The sequence below is a fragment of the Cololabis saira genome, chromosome 16, assembly GCF_033807715.1.
Source record: "Cololabis saira isolate AMF1-May2022 chromosome 16, fColSai1.1, whole genome shotgun sequence".
Taxonomy (NCBI): Eukaryota; Metazoa; Chordata; class Actinopteri; order Beloniformes; family Belonidae; genus Cololabis; species Cololabis saira.
This window is the reverse complement of record NC_084602.1, coordinates 1704985-1721819: the sequence shown is the minus strand read 5'-3', so window position 1 is coordinate 1721819 and position 16835 is coordinate 1704985. Positions and strand designations below refer to the sequence as shown.

General features: G+C 48.0%; 1 protein-coding gene across 1 annotated transcript in view; it reads left to right on the top strand.

Annotated features, from left to right (window-relative positions):
- Window positions 1-16835, top strand: part of wdr35 (WD repeat domain 35) — a 50490-nt gene that overhangs the window by 20355 nt on the left and 13300 nt on the right. Inside the window, exons 11-24 of the mRNA XM_061743612.1 lie at window positions 371-394; window positions 520-580; window positions 1616-1760; window positions 2143-2209; window positions 5059-5112; window positions 5189-5298; window positions 5383-5581; window positions 5669-5749; window positions 6897-7033; window positions 10227-10430; window positions 10508-10654; window positions 13538-13670; window positions 15096-15206; window positions 15493-15657. Coding sequence (XP_061599596.1) covers window positions 371-394; window positions 520-580; window positions 1616-1760; window positions 2143-2209; window positions 5059-5112; window positions 5189-5298; window positions 5383-5581; window positions 5669-5749; window positions 6897-7033; window positions 10227-10430; window positions 10508-10654; window positions 13538-13670; window positions 15096-15206; window positions 15493-15657 — 1638 coding nt within the window. The remainder of the gene's footprint in view (window positions 1-370; window positions 395-519; window positions 581-1615; window positions 1761-2142; window positions 2210-5058; window positions 5113-5188; window positions 5299-5382; window positions 5582-5668; window positions 5750-6896; window positions 7034-10226; window positions 10431-10507; window positions 10655-13537; window positions 13671-15095; window positions 15207-15492; window positions 15658-16835) is intronic.

The following is a 16835-nucleotide window of genomic DNA, read 5'->3' as shown; positions in this document are numbered from 1 at the left end:
GCGTCTGTATGTGCGTCTGCATGTGCGTCTGCATGTACGTCTGCATGTGCGTCTGCATGTGCGTCTGCATGTACGTCTGCATGTGCGTCTGTATGTGCGTCTGCATGTACGTCTGCATGTGCGTCTGCATGTACGTCTGCATGTGCGTCTGCATGTGCGTCTGCATGTGCATCTGCATGTGCGTCTGCATGTGCGTCTGTATGTGCGTCTGCATGTGCGTCTGTATGTGCGTCTGCATGTGCGTCTGCATGTACGTCTGCATGTGCGTCTGTATGTGTGTCTGTATGTGTGTCTGTATGTGCATCTGTGCTGGGATCTTTCACTAAAGTTCTGTCTCCTTACTCCCTGTGTTAAATCACTGGTCACACAGGAGGATGCTGCAAGTGCAACAAGGGTAATGTTCAGCCTCAAATCTCACAACACAAAACTGGGCCCAACCTGTTGGAATAGACGCTATAGAAATACAATTGAATTGAATTGAATATAAAGCTGTCCAGTAAAGTCCCTGCTGTGTTCCAGTACGTGCTGAACCTGTGCAACTCCCTGGGGACTCCCCTGGACACCAAGTACATCGACATCGGTGAGTTCCTACACATTTATATCATTTTAATTGGAGGTGAATATATGAACCAGTATATATAGCATATCTACTCTTATATAGTTATTCAAGTATATTGTTATATCATTGCTGTCTATTGTTCTCTATTATATCGTAGTATTATAGTAAAGTAATGATAATGTAATACTATGCATTATAATTACTTCTATTAGTACGTACATACATAGTAGCACAACTAAATGCTGGGCGTTGTTTTGTTTTCTTTTGTTTGCTTTGATTTGTTTTGTTTTTGACTGTATATATATATATATATATATATATATATATATATATATAATTTTGAGTATTATATCTCTATATTGAACAGTTATTAAAGTAGGGGTGTTAAATTAAAGTAATATTAAAGTAAGCTTATTGAAACTCTTATATTCTTATATGTAAGTGTAGGTCTGCCCAAGTGCTGTACACACACATATATATATATATATATATATATATATATATATATATATATATATATATATATATATATATATACGTGCAGCTACGTGTCGTGGAGGTGACAAACTGTAGCGCGATATTGGGTTATTAATATTAATATATTGTTTACTAGTAACATCCTATTGGTGCAGCGGGATCACGTGACGACCTCGACCCGCGGACCAAAATCTCTTTGATTCACTGTGACCGGAAAAGCCAGAAGCTAAACAAAGTATCAACTAGCACTCTGGGGTGGAACTGCACCGCGGAGAAATGGAATGATGGAGAAGTCTGAAGGTTCACGACGGCGCCGCGGTGGCGGTGTAGCTCTGCGTTGGTTTAACACAGAACCATAATTCAGGCTTTAGACGTTCAAATGGAGGGTGGAACACTTTACAATATTTATACACGTTTGTATTACTTATAAGAAAGTGTACATAAAAACCTATTAGTGCAGTCTCCACCTCTGAAGCACGAGGTTCCACGTGGTCTCACAAGTATATTAGCAAGTACAAAGTATTCAACGCTTTGCAATCCCTCCCCGCTGAGACCTGGTTGTTTCTGTTCTTCGTTTAGAGCCGATATTTGTGACCATAACGAAGACTCACGTCATCACCGCTTCAAAGGAGGCCTTTTATCTGTGGCAGTACAGAGTGGCAAAGAAACTGACCGCCCTGGAAATCAACCAAGTGACCCGGACCAAGAGGGGAGGCAAGGAGAGGTGAGTGAGAGACACATTCATGTGCAGCGACGTCACCAGAGCCGTCCAGATGAAGGTGCTGACGGTCCGGGAGCCAGGGCCACCCCGGTGCCAGGGCCACCCCGGTGCCAGGGCCACCCCGGTGCCAGGGCCACCCCGGTGCTAGATTCTGTGAGTCCGTGGGTAAGTTTGGGTGTTCTGGTTCAAAGCTGCCGGTGAGAAGGGCCGGCCCCGGACCGTCGTCTGAAAAAGAACTCATTCATGAGAAGGAAATGGCATGGAGGTTCCAGACGTGCAGGGTGCCACCTCCTGCTCTCACCTGGCTCACAAGTCCCTCCAGTGAATAGGCAGCTCTGTCTGGCCTCCTGTTCTCTCTCACGCCTCCTCCTCCCTGTGTCCTCAGGATCCATCACATCGATAGTCCAGCGGGCGCGGGCGACGCGGCTCCAGAGTCTGCCAAAGCTTTCACTGTAAGAAACATCAGTCATGTTTCCTTCCAAGTACTTCTAACCCTTGTGCTGTCTTTGGGTCAAGGGAGGGTGAAGGGAGAAAAGAAGGAATGAAGGAAGGGAGAAAAGATGGAATGAAGGAAGGGAGAAAAGATGGAAGGGAGGGATAAAGGAAGAAAAGAAGGGAGAAAAGGAAAGAAGGGAGGGAAGAAGGAAGGAATGGAGAAAATATGGAAAGAAGGAAGGAAAAGCAAAGAAGGTAATAAAGGAACGAATTACGGAAGGGAGGTAGGAAGAAAAAGGAGTAAAGGAGGGTAAAAAAGGAGGAAAAGAGAAAAGGAAGAAGGAAGGAGAGAGCATGGCAGGAGGAAAGAAGGATAGACGAATTGGGTCATTTTGACCCAAAGACAGCACAAGGGTTAAGTAGGTCTGTGTTGAAAAAATCCATTTTCCAATTCTAAATCGCTTCTCATATTAATTCCTAAGAATTTGTATGTCTAAAGATTGATTTTTTTTCCCCCCCATCATTACATTACAACTTTTGATATTTTTTTGTTTATGCCCAAAAAAGAATGTTTTGTTGGACACCAGAATAACTGGTGCCATGTTTTTGCCTTTAAATGTGTTTAAAGGTATGAAAACATTAAAGTTTTCAGTTATAATTGCATAAATTGTCTATATTTCATTACTTTATATACTGTCTTGGGGTTACATTTGCATAAAATGCTAAAAACCGAATTCTCAAAAATTAAAAGCCGAAAAAAAAAGAAAAACGAAAAAATAATAACGGAATGTGGGAAAAAATAACGACAATTTCATCCATCTCTGTTTGCTGCCCTGGATCTGTTTGGTAATTCTGACCCACACGATGGCCGTTTCCCAACTCGCATATGGAGCTTTTGCATTAGTACCGCCTTAGCCCGGCTCGGCTCCGCGCGGCTCGTCGCGGCTCTTCCCGTTTGTCCCTGTGTGTTTTTCCACAGCCAGGGGAGAAGCGGGCAGGTTGGGGTGAATCTGCTGTGACGTACTCGATTGCGCAACCGCTTTGTTCATGTCGGCGCTGATCAGAAATCAGCTGGAGCCGCGAGCGGCTGAGAGTAAAACAGCCCGTCTACATCGCTTTTTTAATTCTCTCCTCAGCACCAGGTTTATGAACATCTGCACCTCAGAGTTGGATCACCAAACAGACGTTTTGCGCTTTATAATAAAATCGCTGCGAGCCGCGGGTCGCTCTCGCTCTGACTCCCGCTTCCTGATTCCAACGTCTGCCGGCCCCGCCCCCGACCAATCAGAGGCGTGGAGGGTGATGACGGGCCCGCCCCCCGACCAATCAGTGGCGCGGAGCGTGGTGACGTCAGAAATAGTCTGCTCAGCCCTGATTAGAACCTCGCTGAAATGGTTACAGAAATAGTATCGGCTTGGAGCGGCTCTGCCCGCTTCAGCCCCTAGTGCAAAAGCGCAAAACGGGGCCGTGGCGGGTAGAACCGAGTTAAGGCGGTACTAATGCAAAAGCGCCAATACTTTACTACTAGTACGTACTGATTTACTAGTACATACTGTACTACTAGTACGTACTGATTTAGCCAGAATGTAGTATGCAGTATGCTGTATGTGACCAGAAGCTAAATCTGCAGTGTGCGAAAAATACCCAGATGTTTTACTGATTTGGAAAAAATCTGCAGCTGCATCAGACCAGTCTATTCAATACGGAACTCAACTTTTAATTCCCAATGACAGAACAATTCCGTATTTCAAGGTGCTGCTTCTTGGGATCCAGTAAAACGTGAAGCTTCACTTTATATTCAGACAAACTAATGTGGCAGCTACAATTGTTAGATTTCATTTATTAAACCAACATTTATCTTCCTAAATGATTTATTTCAGCCAGCGGGAATTCTCCACAGAGCTGCAGGTTTCTCCCCGGGACGACGGCGCGGGTTGACCCGGCGATCACGTCTGTACTCCGGGCGTTATTTGGATAAACTGAGCCCAGGTTGGGGATCTTAACGGTTACTTTCACGCCTGAAAAAAAAATTAAAACTTAATAAAGTGGCATATTACTACAGCTGAAATTAAAACAGCTTTTAGCTCTGGGCTTCCGCTGTAGTTTTCCTTGCCAATGTTTGGCTTAAGGTTTTTCTCCCACTAGGGGAGTTTTTACCTGCCATTGTTTATGTAATAACTGCTCGGGGGTCATGTTCTGGGTATGGGTCTCTGTAAAGCGTCTAGAGACAACTCTGTTGTATTAGACGCTATATAAATAAAATTGAATTGAATTGAATTGAATTGGTGTGAAATGCATTCTGGGATACTTGGCTGCTACTGCTGTGTGAACGGTCTGCTGGAGCAGCTACTGAATCCTTCATTTAGTATGCAGTATACAGTACATACTTTGCAGTATGTAGCTTGTAGTACGTTAGTATGCGATTTCAGATACAGCCGAAATAAAAAAAAAATACAGCCTAAAGCAGTTCTATCAGCATTCTGGGAGCTGATTGGTCCTTACAGCATCATTAGCTGCAATACTTGCTGTTGAATCTCAATATAATACTAGTATTAATATGTTGCAGAACTACAGTCATATCATTCATGCAACAGCTCAAAAAACTGTTTTAATAACACTAACACAAATCAATATCGGAATCCAATCAAATCTTGATAATCAATTCTGAATCTTAAGAATCAGAATCAAATCGATTCTTGACATTTGAATGGATCCCCAGCCCTGCTTTTAAGCACATCAAAATAACCTTTTGCATTAAACACGGCTCAAAAAAACTGCCACACATTCCTTTCAAACTCCAAAGTTGTCGTTAAGAGTTGAGCAGATGAATTATTGTGGTATTGTGGTGTTTTCATCTGTGTTTCAGGCGACTCGAGACCCCGTCTGCTGCATCACAGCGACAGACAACACCCTGGTGGTGGTACGTAGTCCCGTCTAACCACAACATCTGACAGCAAACAGTGGACTGGTGAAGTGAGAGAGTGTCTGTTCCTCAGGGCCGTGAGTCCGGCAGCGTCCTCAGATACAGCCTTCCCAACCTGGCCCTGGTGCAGAAGTACAGCCTGAGCAGCCGGGCCCACCACCTCTCCCTGAACTGCAACTCCAGGTCGCTGCGCTCACGCCTGCACACGGAGACACTGCTCCGGCTGCTGTTGGAGCCCGTCGATAATCAGTCTGGTTTCTCCTTTAGCCGTCTGGCCATCATCGACATCGCCGGCGTGTTGACGCTGTTAGACCTGGAAGTTCAGACGACGACGGCGTCCGCCGGAGATCCATCCAGGTTCGAGCGCAAAGACGTCTGGGACATGAAGTGGGCTAACGACAACCCGGACCTGTTTGCCATGATGGAGAAGACCAGGATGTACGTGTTCAGGAACCTGGACCCAGAGGTGACAGGAAACCCCCCACCGCAGTCCAACGGCTGCTCCGGTAACACGTCCCTCACCTGCACTACTTTACTGTATTCTCAACAACAGGAACCTATTCAGACTTCTGGATACATCTGTAACTTTGAGGACCTGGAAATCAAATCTGTTCTGCTGGATGAAATAATGAAGGTACACCTTTGTTTTATGAGATGAAGTTACTGCTCACGTGTTTGTTGACACGTCTAAAGCCTGAATTAACCCTGGTGCTGTCTTCGGGTCAAGGAAGGAGGAGGAGAGAGAAGAAGGGAGGAAAGAAGGAAGGAAGGAAGAATGAAAAGAAGGAAAGAAAGAACGAAGGGAGAAATAACGGAAGGGAAGATGGGAGAAAAGGAAGGGAGAAAAGAGGAAGGGAAGAAGGAAGGAGAGAGCAGGAGGAAAGAAGGAAGGAAGGGAAAAAAGAAGGAAGGAAGGGAGGGAGGGAGGGAGAAAAGAGGAAGGGAGAAGGAAGGAGAAATCAGAAGGAAGGAAGGAAGGAAGGAAGGAAGGAAGGAAGGAAAGGAAGGAGAGAGAAAAGAGGAAGGGAAGAAGGAGGGGAGAGAGCAAGAGGAAGGAAGGAAGGAAGGAAGGAAGGAAGGAAGGAAGGAAGAAAGGAAGAAAGGAAGAAAGGAAGAAAGGAAGGAAGGAAGGAAGGAAGGGAGGGAGGGAGGGAGGGAGGGAGAAAATAGGAAGGGAAGAAGGAAGGAGAGAGCAGGAGGAAAGAAGGATGGATGAATTAGGTCATTTTGACCCGAAGACAGTACAAGGGTTAAGGTTCTGCGTTAAACCAACGCAGAGCCTACGCCGTTGCCGTGACGCCGTTGCCGTGACGCCGTTGCCGTGACGCCGTTGCCGTGACGCCGTTGCCATGACGCCGTTGTGAACCTTCAGACTTCTCCGTCACTCTTCTCCGTCATTTCTCCACGGTGCAACACCCCCCCAGAGCACTAGTTGATACTTTGTTTAGCGTCCGGTTTTTCCAGTCACAGTGAATCAAAGACATAAAGACAACTATTGTACAAAAAAACAAAACAATGACTGCTTCCCGAACCAGAACCAGAAATGCGTTGCTACCAAGCAACCAATCACAGCCTCTCGGTCTCCGTTGGGTCGTAGTTACATTTTTTGGGAGGTGCAGGTCAGACTACGCCGTAGGCTAAGGAGAGACTCCCACGTAGCCGTGTAGGCTACGGTGTAGGTTTAACGCAGAACCAGAATTCAGCCTGTAATGGATCAGAACTGTGGCTCTTGGCGCCACCAGAGGGAAGGGGTCCGACTGAAATGGGGCCGTGTCTTCCAGGACCCCGAGAGGCCGAACAAGGACAACCTGATCAACTTTGAAATCCGCTCCCTGAGAGACAGCCGCGCTCTGATGGAGAAGGTCGGCATCGAGGACGCTCTGCAGTTCATCGAGGACAATCCTCACCCCAGACTGTGGCAAGTACCGACCGGGACACACTGAGGAGACGACTGACAGTCTCATGATAGAGGGACTTCCCCACTGGACCCCCCCTTACTCTCACTGAGTGGTAAAAACAGCTGCAACTAGTGGAGAAGATGGGATAACAGCTGATTATCAGCTTAAATTAAAGGCAGTTGGACCTGACAGTGACCCGTACAGTTACCCCAAGAACCAGTGGTCCATGGACATTAATATTTGGTACAGTTACCAAGAACCAGTGGTCCATGGACATTAATATTTGGTACAGTTACCAAGAACCAGTGGTCCATGGACATTAATATTTGGTACAGTTACCAAGAACCAGTGGTCCATGGACATTAATATTTGGTACAGTTACCCCAAGAACCAGTGGTCCATGGACATTAATATTTGGTACAGTTACCAAGAACCAGTGGTCCATGGACATTAATATTTTGTACAGTTACCCCAAGAACCAGTGGTCCATGGACATTAATATTTTGTACAATTACCCCAAGAACCAGTGGTCCATGGACATTAATATTTGGTACAGTTACCAAGAACCAGTGGTCCATGGACATTAATATTTGGTACAGTTACCCCAAGAACCAGTGGTCCATGGACATTAATATTTGGTACAGTTACCAAGAACCAGTGGTCCATGGACATTCATATTTGGTACAGTTACCAAGAACCAGTGGTCCATGGACATTAATATTTGGTACAGTTACCAAGAACCACTGGTCCATGGACATTAATATTTGGTACAGTTACCAAGAACCAGTGGTCCATGGACATTAATATTTGGTACAGTTACCCCAAGAACCAGTGGTCCATGGACATTAATATTTGGTACAGTTACCAAGAACCAGTGGTCCATGGACATTAATATTTGGTACAGTTACCAAGAACCAGTGGTCCAGGGACATTAATATTTGACCACGAATCCAGTTTCCTGATATTTATATGTACCACAAATCCACGTTTCGGTGTCTGGAATCCAGTTGTTTCTGTGAATTGCAGTGATCCATTTGTCTCTCTTAAGCTTATTTTTCAGCAGTCTGTAAAAAGATAACTCTGATGTCTTGCTAAATCTATGAGTACAGTCGATCGCACAACAGCTCTTTCCCATTTTAGATGTTTTCCAGTTGCTCAAACTGAAAGTTTACGCTGACACTCAGTCTTTCTGACACTCAGTCTTTCTGTCACTCAGTCTTTCTGTCACTCAGTCTTTCTGACACTCAGTGGACATCTGTGACGTCATTCCCTCTATATGATATTGAAAGTCGTGCGTGTTGGTTAATGTGCTGCACCATGAGGAGACCAGAGAACACAATCAAATGTTGATACAAGCTTTATTATATCATGCACAGTATTTTCCAGCTGGAGAGACGCCCCCAGAAGGGAAGTGTTCCTCCAGCCTCCTTATGAAAGGAGGGTTCTTGTTTTCTATGAGTGGGGGTCTCCAGGTCGGACTCCAGGTGGAAGCTTTATCTCACGTTCCTCATGTAGTTAGAATGTAGCATCTCTAAAAACCTTGAAGCAGTTTCATAAATCCTACCACCATCGTGATGTATGATTTCAATCATTTCTAAAAGAACGCTGCCTCAGCAGCTTCAGCCGAGCTTCTCCCGGGTTTGTGGATCAGGCTGCACGTGTTCTGCTGTTTGCAGAAACATTCCTTCTGGTTTATTGAACCAGAACAGGGGTCATGCTGGTGTCAGTTACACAGCACAAAAATCAACAGATCAAGAGATGTGAACCCTAAACCCTAAAGTCGTGGGTTTGTCGAGTACCTGCAGAGGCTCCAGCTCTGGTCTGAACCGTCCAGAGGAATGTGCTGGTGGAGGTGGAGAGTGAGGGAGAAGCCGGTTTATTCCAGGGTGGTGTTGCTGCCGTGTGTTCTCTGGCTACAGTGTCAGTTCTTGCAGGATCACTCAAGATCTGGCTCCGTCCACAGAACGGCCCTCGTGTGCCGCACAGAGATGATCTTTACACCTCAGAGTATTACAGCCGTTTCATGGAGCGCTGATCCTGTGTTCTACTTCAGGAAAAAAAGCAACGCATAGAGGGAATGTGCATGGCGTCAGAGATGAGACTTCACAGCGGGTTTCTCCCAATGAGAAAAGCAGAAAGCAGAAAGACTGAGTAGCATATAAATATCAGGAAACTGGATTCGTGGCCAAATATTAATGTCCATGGACCACTGGTTCTTCAGGTAACTGTACCAAATATAAATGTCCATGGACCACTAGTTCTTGGTAACTGTACCAAATATTAATGTCCATGGACCACTAGTTCTTCAGGTGCCGAAGAGCATCTCTGAATGCACAACACCTGAACCTGCAGCGTGAGAGTGAGAGGGGCAGGGTAACGGCCCGGTCAGGCGAGGGAGAGGTTTGTCCGTCAAGACTCCTCCCCCTGGCCCTGCCCCTTCTCAACCTTTCCCCGACCCTGCACCCCAACCTGGGGCTTGCTGATTGGGCCGGAGCTTCGGGAGCTTCGAGCTGGCCTGCGGTCCCCACCCTCGGTCATCCCATTGCTGCTTCCACCTGCCTGCGGTCCCCACCCCAGTCATCCCGTTGCTGCTTCCACCTGCCTGCAGTCCCCACCCCCGGTCATCCCGTTGTTGCTTCCACCTGCCTGCGGTTCCCACCCCTGGTCATCCCGTTACTGCTTCCGACTACCTGCACCCTCCCCCCCTGCTGTGGGCTGCTGACGTCCCTGACCACCCCAGTCTGGCCTTCGGGAGGAGGGTCCCCCCTTATGAGCCTGGTCCTGGTCCAGGTTTCTTCCTCCTAAAGGGGAGTTTTTCTTGCCACTGTTTGGCTTAAGGTTTTTCTCCCACTAGGGGAGTTTTTACCTGCCATTGTTTATGTAATAATTGCTCGGGGGTTTATGTTCATGTTCTGGGTCTCTGGAAAGCGTCTAGAGACAACTTTTGTTGTATTAGACGCTATATAAATAAAATTGAATTGAATTGAATTGTACGGGTCACTGTCAAGTCCAACTGCCTTTAATTTAAGCTGATAATCGGCTGTTATTCCGTCTTTTCCACTAGTTGCAGCTGTGTTTACCACTCAGTGCAGTAAGGGGGGGTCCAGTGGGGAAGTGACGTCAATGCAGACTCTCTATTCCAACCGTTTCCTGGAACGTTGCTCCTCTGTTCAACCCGTCCAGAGCTGTCCCCACTAGTGTGTGTGTCCCCAGGCGTCTGCTGGCCGAGGCGGCCCTGGAGAAGCTGGACCTGAAAACGGCCGACCAGGCCTTCGTCCGCTGCAGGGACTACCAGGGCATCGAGTTCGTGAAGCGGCTGGGCCACCTGCAGAGCGAGCCCATGAAGCAGGCCGAGGTGGCCGCCTACTTCAGCCGGTTCGAGGAGGCCGAGAACATGTACCTGGACATGGACCGCAGGTACGACCGCGTCTCGGGTCTCAGCCAGCTGAGATCCGTCCTCTTGGCATGATGCCATCTGTCTGTCTGCCCTGCAGGGACCTGGCCATCAGCCTCAGGATCAAACTGGGGGACTGGATCCGGGTTCTGGGGCTGCTCAAGAACGGTTCTGGGGACTGTGACGACGCTCTGCTCAAGCAGGCGTCCAACGCCATCGGAGACTACTACGCTGACAGACAACTATGGTAGGATGCTTTCTTTGTATTTTCAGTTCAGAAACAACATTTTATCATTGGGTACGTTTACGTGGGAAGTTTAATTCCTCTTTAATTCAGAATTAAAATTCAATACGATTTAAAATGAGTAAAAATGACCATGTAAACACCTAATTCCCAATGAAAATGGCCATTCCGAATTAAACTTAAAGCTAGGGTCTACGATCTTAAGTTTTTTTTAAAAAGACACCTACTCTCCACACAAACCCCCTCCCCCTGTGCTCTGCCTCACGCGAAGCCCCCCCTCCTCACCCCCTCTGGTCCGGGAGCAGCAGGAATATCCTTGGTGTTGCCGTACTTTGGGAGGCGGGGAGTAGGTGAGGACTGTCCAATCACTGACATTCAAGCAGATTGACCAATAGGTGCCGTTCGGGCCGAAGGCGCCTATTGGTCGACTTCTTTGCAGGATTACAGCAGATAGAAGGAATATTTTCTTTTGGTTCTTTTTGCTAATCATATTTCATAGGTAACACTATTGGGTCATAACAACCTTATAAATGATTTTGATAAAAATGTACAATAGGTAAAATCGTAGACCCTAGCTTTAATTCTGAAGTAAGTGGCTGGTTTATTGTGATTTTAAATCCCAATGGAATAATTCCACGATCATGTAACCACTCATTCCTCTTTAAATTAATTCTGGTCTTTCTTTCTGCTCGTTCCCTCGCCCGTCTGTCTCCATGACGCTTATATTCCGCACTGGGCTGGTTTTCCAAACAAAGTTTCAAGATGGCAGCACGCAGTAAACGCTGGTCAAGAGCAGAGACCATTTATTTAATAAATAGAAATCATTAAAAGAACAGATGGAAACAGGAAACATCAAAATGGTGAGCTTTTCAAAGTTTAAGCGGCTAAGTTAGTTTTTCTTCCGGTAGTTTAACTTCCGGTCCCCCCCTATCCAATCAGGACCTTCCCAACCCCCAGACCTGTAGAGGAATTGGAGAAAGACCATCAAACGTTGTGGCAGGGTGGAGGAGCTGCAGCCACTCAGGCTGATGGGACACAGGTGTGGCCCGTCAGCCTCTCCACCCTGCCAGCCTTATAAGGGAGACTGAAGCTGAATCTGGGAAGCTGCTGATCGTGATGTGCTGCTGGTGTGAGGTGCTTGTGAACTGTGTCCTGGGCGTGTGGTGGTGTTAATGAAAAGGGTTCTGCACTAAACTCCGTGTCCTCTCAATCCTGTCGGTCGGGCCCCCGTAGCACTAGCCTTGCTACACTGGCACCCAACGTGGGGCCCGACGGGATGGAGAAGGGAGGCACGGAGCGGGCCCCTGGAGCGGGCCCCTGGAGCGGGCCCCTGGAGCGGGCCCCTGGAGCGGGCCAGCGCAGCTCGCTGATGCCCGCGGACCGACCCACCCCTGCGCCACGCTTGAGGTACGCCGCAGCAGCGCGGGAAGGGCTGGCGGCGCCGCAGCTGAGAGGCCGGGAGGCAGAACCTGCGGGCCGCCAAGCGACAGCTCCCGAGCCGACGGGACCCCCAGAACGGCCCACCCCGGCTCCACGCCTGAGATTCGCCGTGGCAGCGGCGAACCTCAGGCAGCGGCAGCGGCCGGGAGGCAGTGGCTGCAGGTCGGCAGGCGACGGCTCCTGGGACGGAGGCGGCTGCGGAGGCGGCTGCGGAGGTGGAGTCAGAGGCGGAGGTGGAGTCAGAGGCGGAGTCAGAGGCAGACCAGAAGGGCGGCGTGACGGAGGAGGCGGTCCCGGACACACCAGCTCCAGAAAAGGGCTGCGCCGTGGAGGAGGCGGCCCCGGAGGCGGACCAGCAGTTGGCGGGGGCCGCGGCACGGAGGAGGGGGTGGTCCTGGACGCACCATCTGGCCCGAGGCCACCATGGGCCCGGCCCCGAGAGCGGCTTTCTCGGCGGTCGGCCCGGCGCCGGGGGCGACCCCCCGACCGTTCCCGACCCCCCGACCGTTCCCGCTGCTCGGCCGGACGCCGAGGTCGGCCGGACGCCGAGGGCGACCCCCCGACCGTTCCCGATGCTCGGCCCGGCGCCGAGGGCGACCCCCCGACCGTTCCCGCTGCTCGGCCCGGCGCCGAGGGCGGCCCCCCGACCGCTCCCGCTGGTCGGCCGGAGGCCGAGGGCGGCAGCCGTCTGGGCCAGGAAAGCCCGGGGCGCAGTCAGCGGTTCCGGGCTTCCTCTCCCACTCGGAGGGGGCGGGGGGGGGGGGGGGGGGGGGGAGGAGGCTCGGCCTGACGGACCCCAGCACGAGTTTGACGTTGGGGCAACAGCTTGGGGGAAGAAACGTACAGAGCTCTGTAGCTCCGTCCAGAGGGGAGGAGTTCAACCAGACTGTGTCCTGGGTGTGAGGGGTCTGGTCCTGGTCCTGGTCCTGGTCCTGGATAGATGGAGGTTAGTCCCAGTTCTCCTCTCTGCAGACCTGATTGTCCGCTGCAGTCTGTTCTGTCTAGTTTGGTTGATCCGAACCAGACAGTGATGTGAGTGCAGAGAACAGACTGGATGATGGAGAGTAGAAGGTTCAGCAGCTGCTGTGGAGGTTGAATCTCTAGAAAGCAGCGTCAGCTAGGACACACAGGAAGGGGCCTATTGATCAGGACGAACGGTTTCAGCTAGGTGGGGGTGGGGGGCGGTTGTGGAAGCACCTGAACACCCAGTGACAGTCGGACCAACCAGACTGTGTTAACAAACGCTCTGAACATCGATGGAGACGGACATTTCTGGGTCTGACGGACAAATGATCACTAGGCTGAGAACCCATGAGGAACTGATGATCTTTTCTGGTGTTTTATATACGTCAATTCGTCTTGAGTATCTTATTTGTAGTTTGTCCTGATACTGGCGCACGAGTCCATCCCCTGCGCTAAACAGCGTCCCACTGTCACTCTCTGAAGGGTCAGTGCCCTGCACAACTACGTCCAGAGCTGTAACCAGGAGAAGCTGGCCGAGTGCTACTACATGCTGGAGGATTACTCCGGCCTGGAGAGACTGATGGTGGAGCTGCCGGAGAACCATCCCCTGCTGTCGGTGAGACACAAGTTCACTCCCCAACAAACAACACAAGGGGTTATTGTTCTGCCCTCATATAGAGTTCAAGCATTGACGTCACTTTCCCACTGGACCAGCCCCCTTACTCTCACTGAGTGGTAAAAACATCTGCAACTAGTGGAGAAGACGGGATAACAGCTGATTATCAGCTTAAATTAAAGTCAGTTGGACTTGACAGAGACCCGTACAGTTACCCCAAGAACCAGTGGTCCATGGACATTAATATTTGGTACAGTTACCCCAAGAACCAGTGGTCCATGGACATTAATATTTGGTACAGTTACCAAGAAACAGTGGTCCATGGACATTAATATTTGGTACAGTTACCAAGAACCAGTGGTCCATGGACATTAATATTTGGTACAGTTACCCCAAGAACCAGTGGTCCATGGACATTCATATTTGGTACAGTTACGCCAAGAACCAGTGGTCCATGGACATTAATATTTGGTACAGTTACCAAGAACCAGTGGTCCATGGACATTAATATTTGGTACAGTTACCAAGAACCAGTGGTCCATGGACATTAATATTTGGTACAGTTACCAAGAACCAGTGGTCCATGGACATTAATATTTGGTACAGTTACCAAGAACCAGTGGTCCATGGACATTAATATTTGGTACAGTTACCAAGAACCAGTGGTCCATGGACATTAATATTTGGTACAGTTACCAAGAACCAGTGGTCCATGGATATTCATATTTGGTACAGTTACCAAGAACCAGTGGTCCATGGACATTAATATTTGGACACCAATCCAGTTTCCTGATATTTATATGTACTTAATTTCTACACCGGGGAAATACACGAAGCAAAGCTTGAAGGCTTACAAAAGTCTTGACGCTTGGTCTGACTTCAAGGCAGGATTTGTTGTAGAAATTAAAGTGATGAGGACACCGAACTTTATGATTTGACCGTTTAACGTTAGCTACCCAAAAATCCAACATTACCTGATACAAAATGGGAACCACAAATCCACGTTTCTGTGCCTGGAATCCAGTTGTTTCTGAGAATTGCAGCGATCCATTTGTCTCTCTTAAGCTTATTTTTCAGCAGTCTGTAAAACGATAACTCAGATTTCTTGCTAAATCTATGAGTAAAGTCGATCGCACAACAGCTCTTTCCCATTTTAGATGTTTTCCAGTTGCTCAAACTGAAAGTTTACGCTGACACTCAGTCTTTCTGACACTCAGTCTTTCTGTCACTCAGTCTTTCTGACAAGTCTTTCTGTCACTCAGTCTTTCTGCCACCCAGTCTTTCTGACACTCAGTCTTTCTGACACTCAGTCTTTCTGACACTCAGCATAACCCGCTGTGAAGTCTCATCTGTGACGTCATGTCCATTCCCTCTATAGTTCTGTCCTCTAAACCAGTGTCCTTGTAACTGTGAGTGTGTCTGCAGGACATGGGACAGATGTTCTCCACCGTGGGGATGTGTGAGCAGGCGGTGGACGCCTACCTGAGGACCAACCAGACCAGAGCAGCCGTGGACACCTGTGTCCACCTGAACCAGGTGAGAGCGGAGACACCCGCTGTCCTCCCACTCCTGTCCTCCCACTCCTGTCCTCCCACTCTTGTCCTGCCACTCCTGTCCAGTGTAAATATTGACCTTTTTGCCTTAAAAGGACATGTTTGAGAGGATTTGAGAGGACACAGCACTGAAGACTTAAAACAGACTTTGACAGGAGGATAAATCTTTTATCTCAGCTTCAAATCCCAGCAGACTTTGATATTTCCTGCTGCAGAGCCACCATGCTTCGTCCCTCCATCACTATTGTCTCTTGTCTCCTGTCCCCCAGTGGAACAAGGCCGTGGAGTTTGCCAGAGCCCACAACATGAAGGAGATCAAGTCTCTTCTGTCCAAATACGCGTCCCATCTCCTGCAGAAGAAGAAGACCCTGGAGGCGGTGGAGCTGTACCGCAAAGCCCACCACTTCCTGGACGCAGCCGGCCTCATGTTCAAGGTACGGTAGCCTCATGTTCAAGGTACGGTAGCCTCATGTTCAAGGTACGGTAGCCTCATGTTCAAGGTACGGTAGCCTCATGTTCAAGGTACGGTAGCCTCATGTTCAAGGTACGGTAGCCTCATGTTCAAGGTACGGTAGCCTCATGTTCAAGGTACGGTAGCCTCATGTTCAAGGTACGGTAGCCTCATGTTCAAGGTACGCTTTCATTTCATTTCATTTCATTTTATTCTTTATTTCATTCAAAAAAATAAAACAAACAATTCAATACAAATACATATGTTCATAAATTGTGAATGAAAAGGGAGCAAAAAAGAAGAAGAATCGTATCTAATCTGCCCCTTTTTCCAAGAAATAAATTCACAAATAACATAAATTAAAAATAAAAAAAAACAACAACTAAGTAAATAAAAAACTAAAATAAAATAAAATTCCCGCCGTCTATGGGTATGTCAATCAAACTTAACTAACATATTTCATTATATTTACTTAAAATACAGGTTTTGATTGTTCTTTTGAATGTAGTGTTCAATGTTTGATACTGCTTTAGTCTCATTTCTTCTACTTGGACTCATAGGAATGAGTCCAGGTATTTCTTCCTCATATTATATATTTTAAGGTGTTTATGTAAGGGATAATGCCCGTCAAGGTGTCCATTATCATAAATACAGTGGGGAGAACAAGTATTTGATACACTGCCGATTTTGCAGGTTTTCCCACTTGAAAAGCATGTAGAAGTCTGTAATTTTTATCATAGGTACTCTTCAACTGTGAGTGATGGAATCTAAAAAAAAATCCAGAAAATCACATTGTATGATTTTTAAGTAATTAATTAGCATTTTATTGCATGACATAAGTATTTGATACATCAGAAAAACAGAACTTAATATTTGGTACAGAAACCTTTGTTTGCAGTTACAGAGATCAGACGTTTCCTGTAGTTCTTGACCAGGTTTGCACACACTGCAGCAGGGATTTTGGCCCACTCCTCCATACAGATCTTCTCCAGATCCTTCAGGTTTCGGGGCTGTCGCTGGGCAATACGGACTTTCAGCTCCCTCCAAAGATTTTCTATTGGGTTCAGGTCTGGAAACTGGCTAGGCCACTCCAGGATCTTGAAATGCTTCTTACGGAGCCACTCCTTAGTTGCCCTGGACGCTACATGCTTTTCAAGTGGG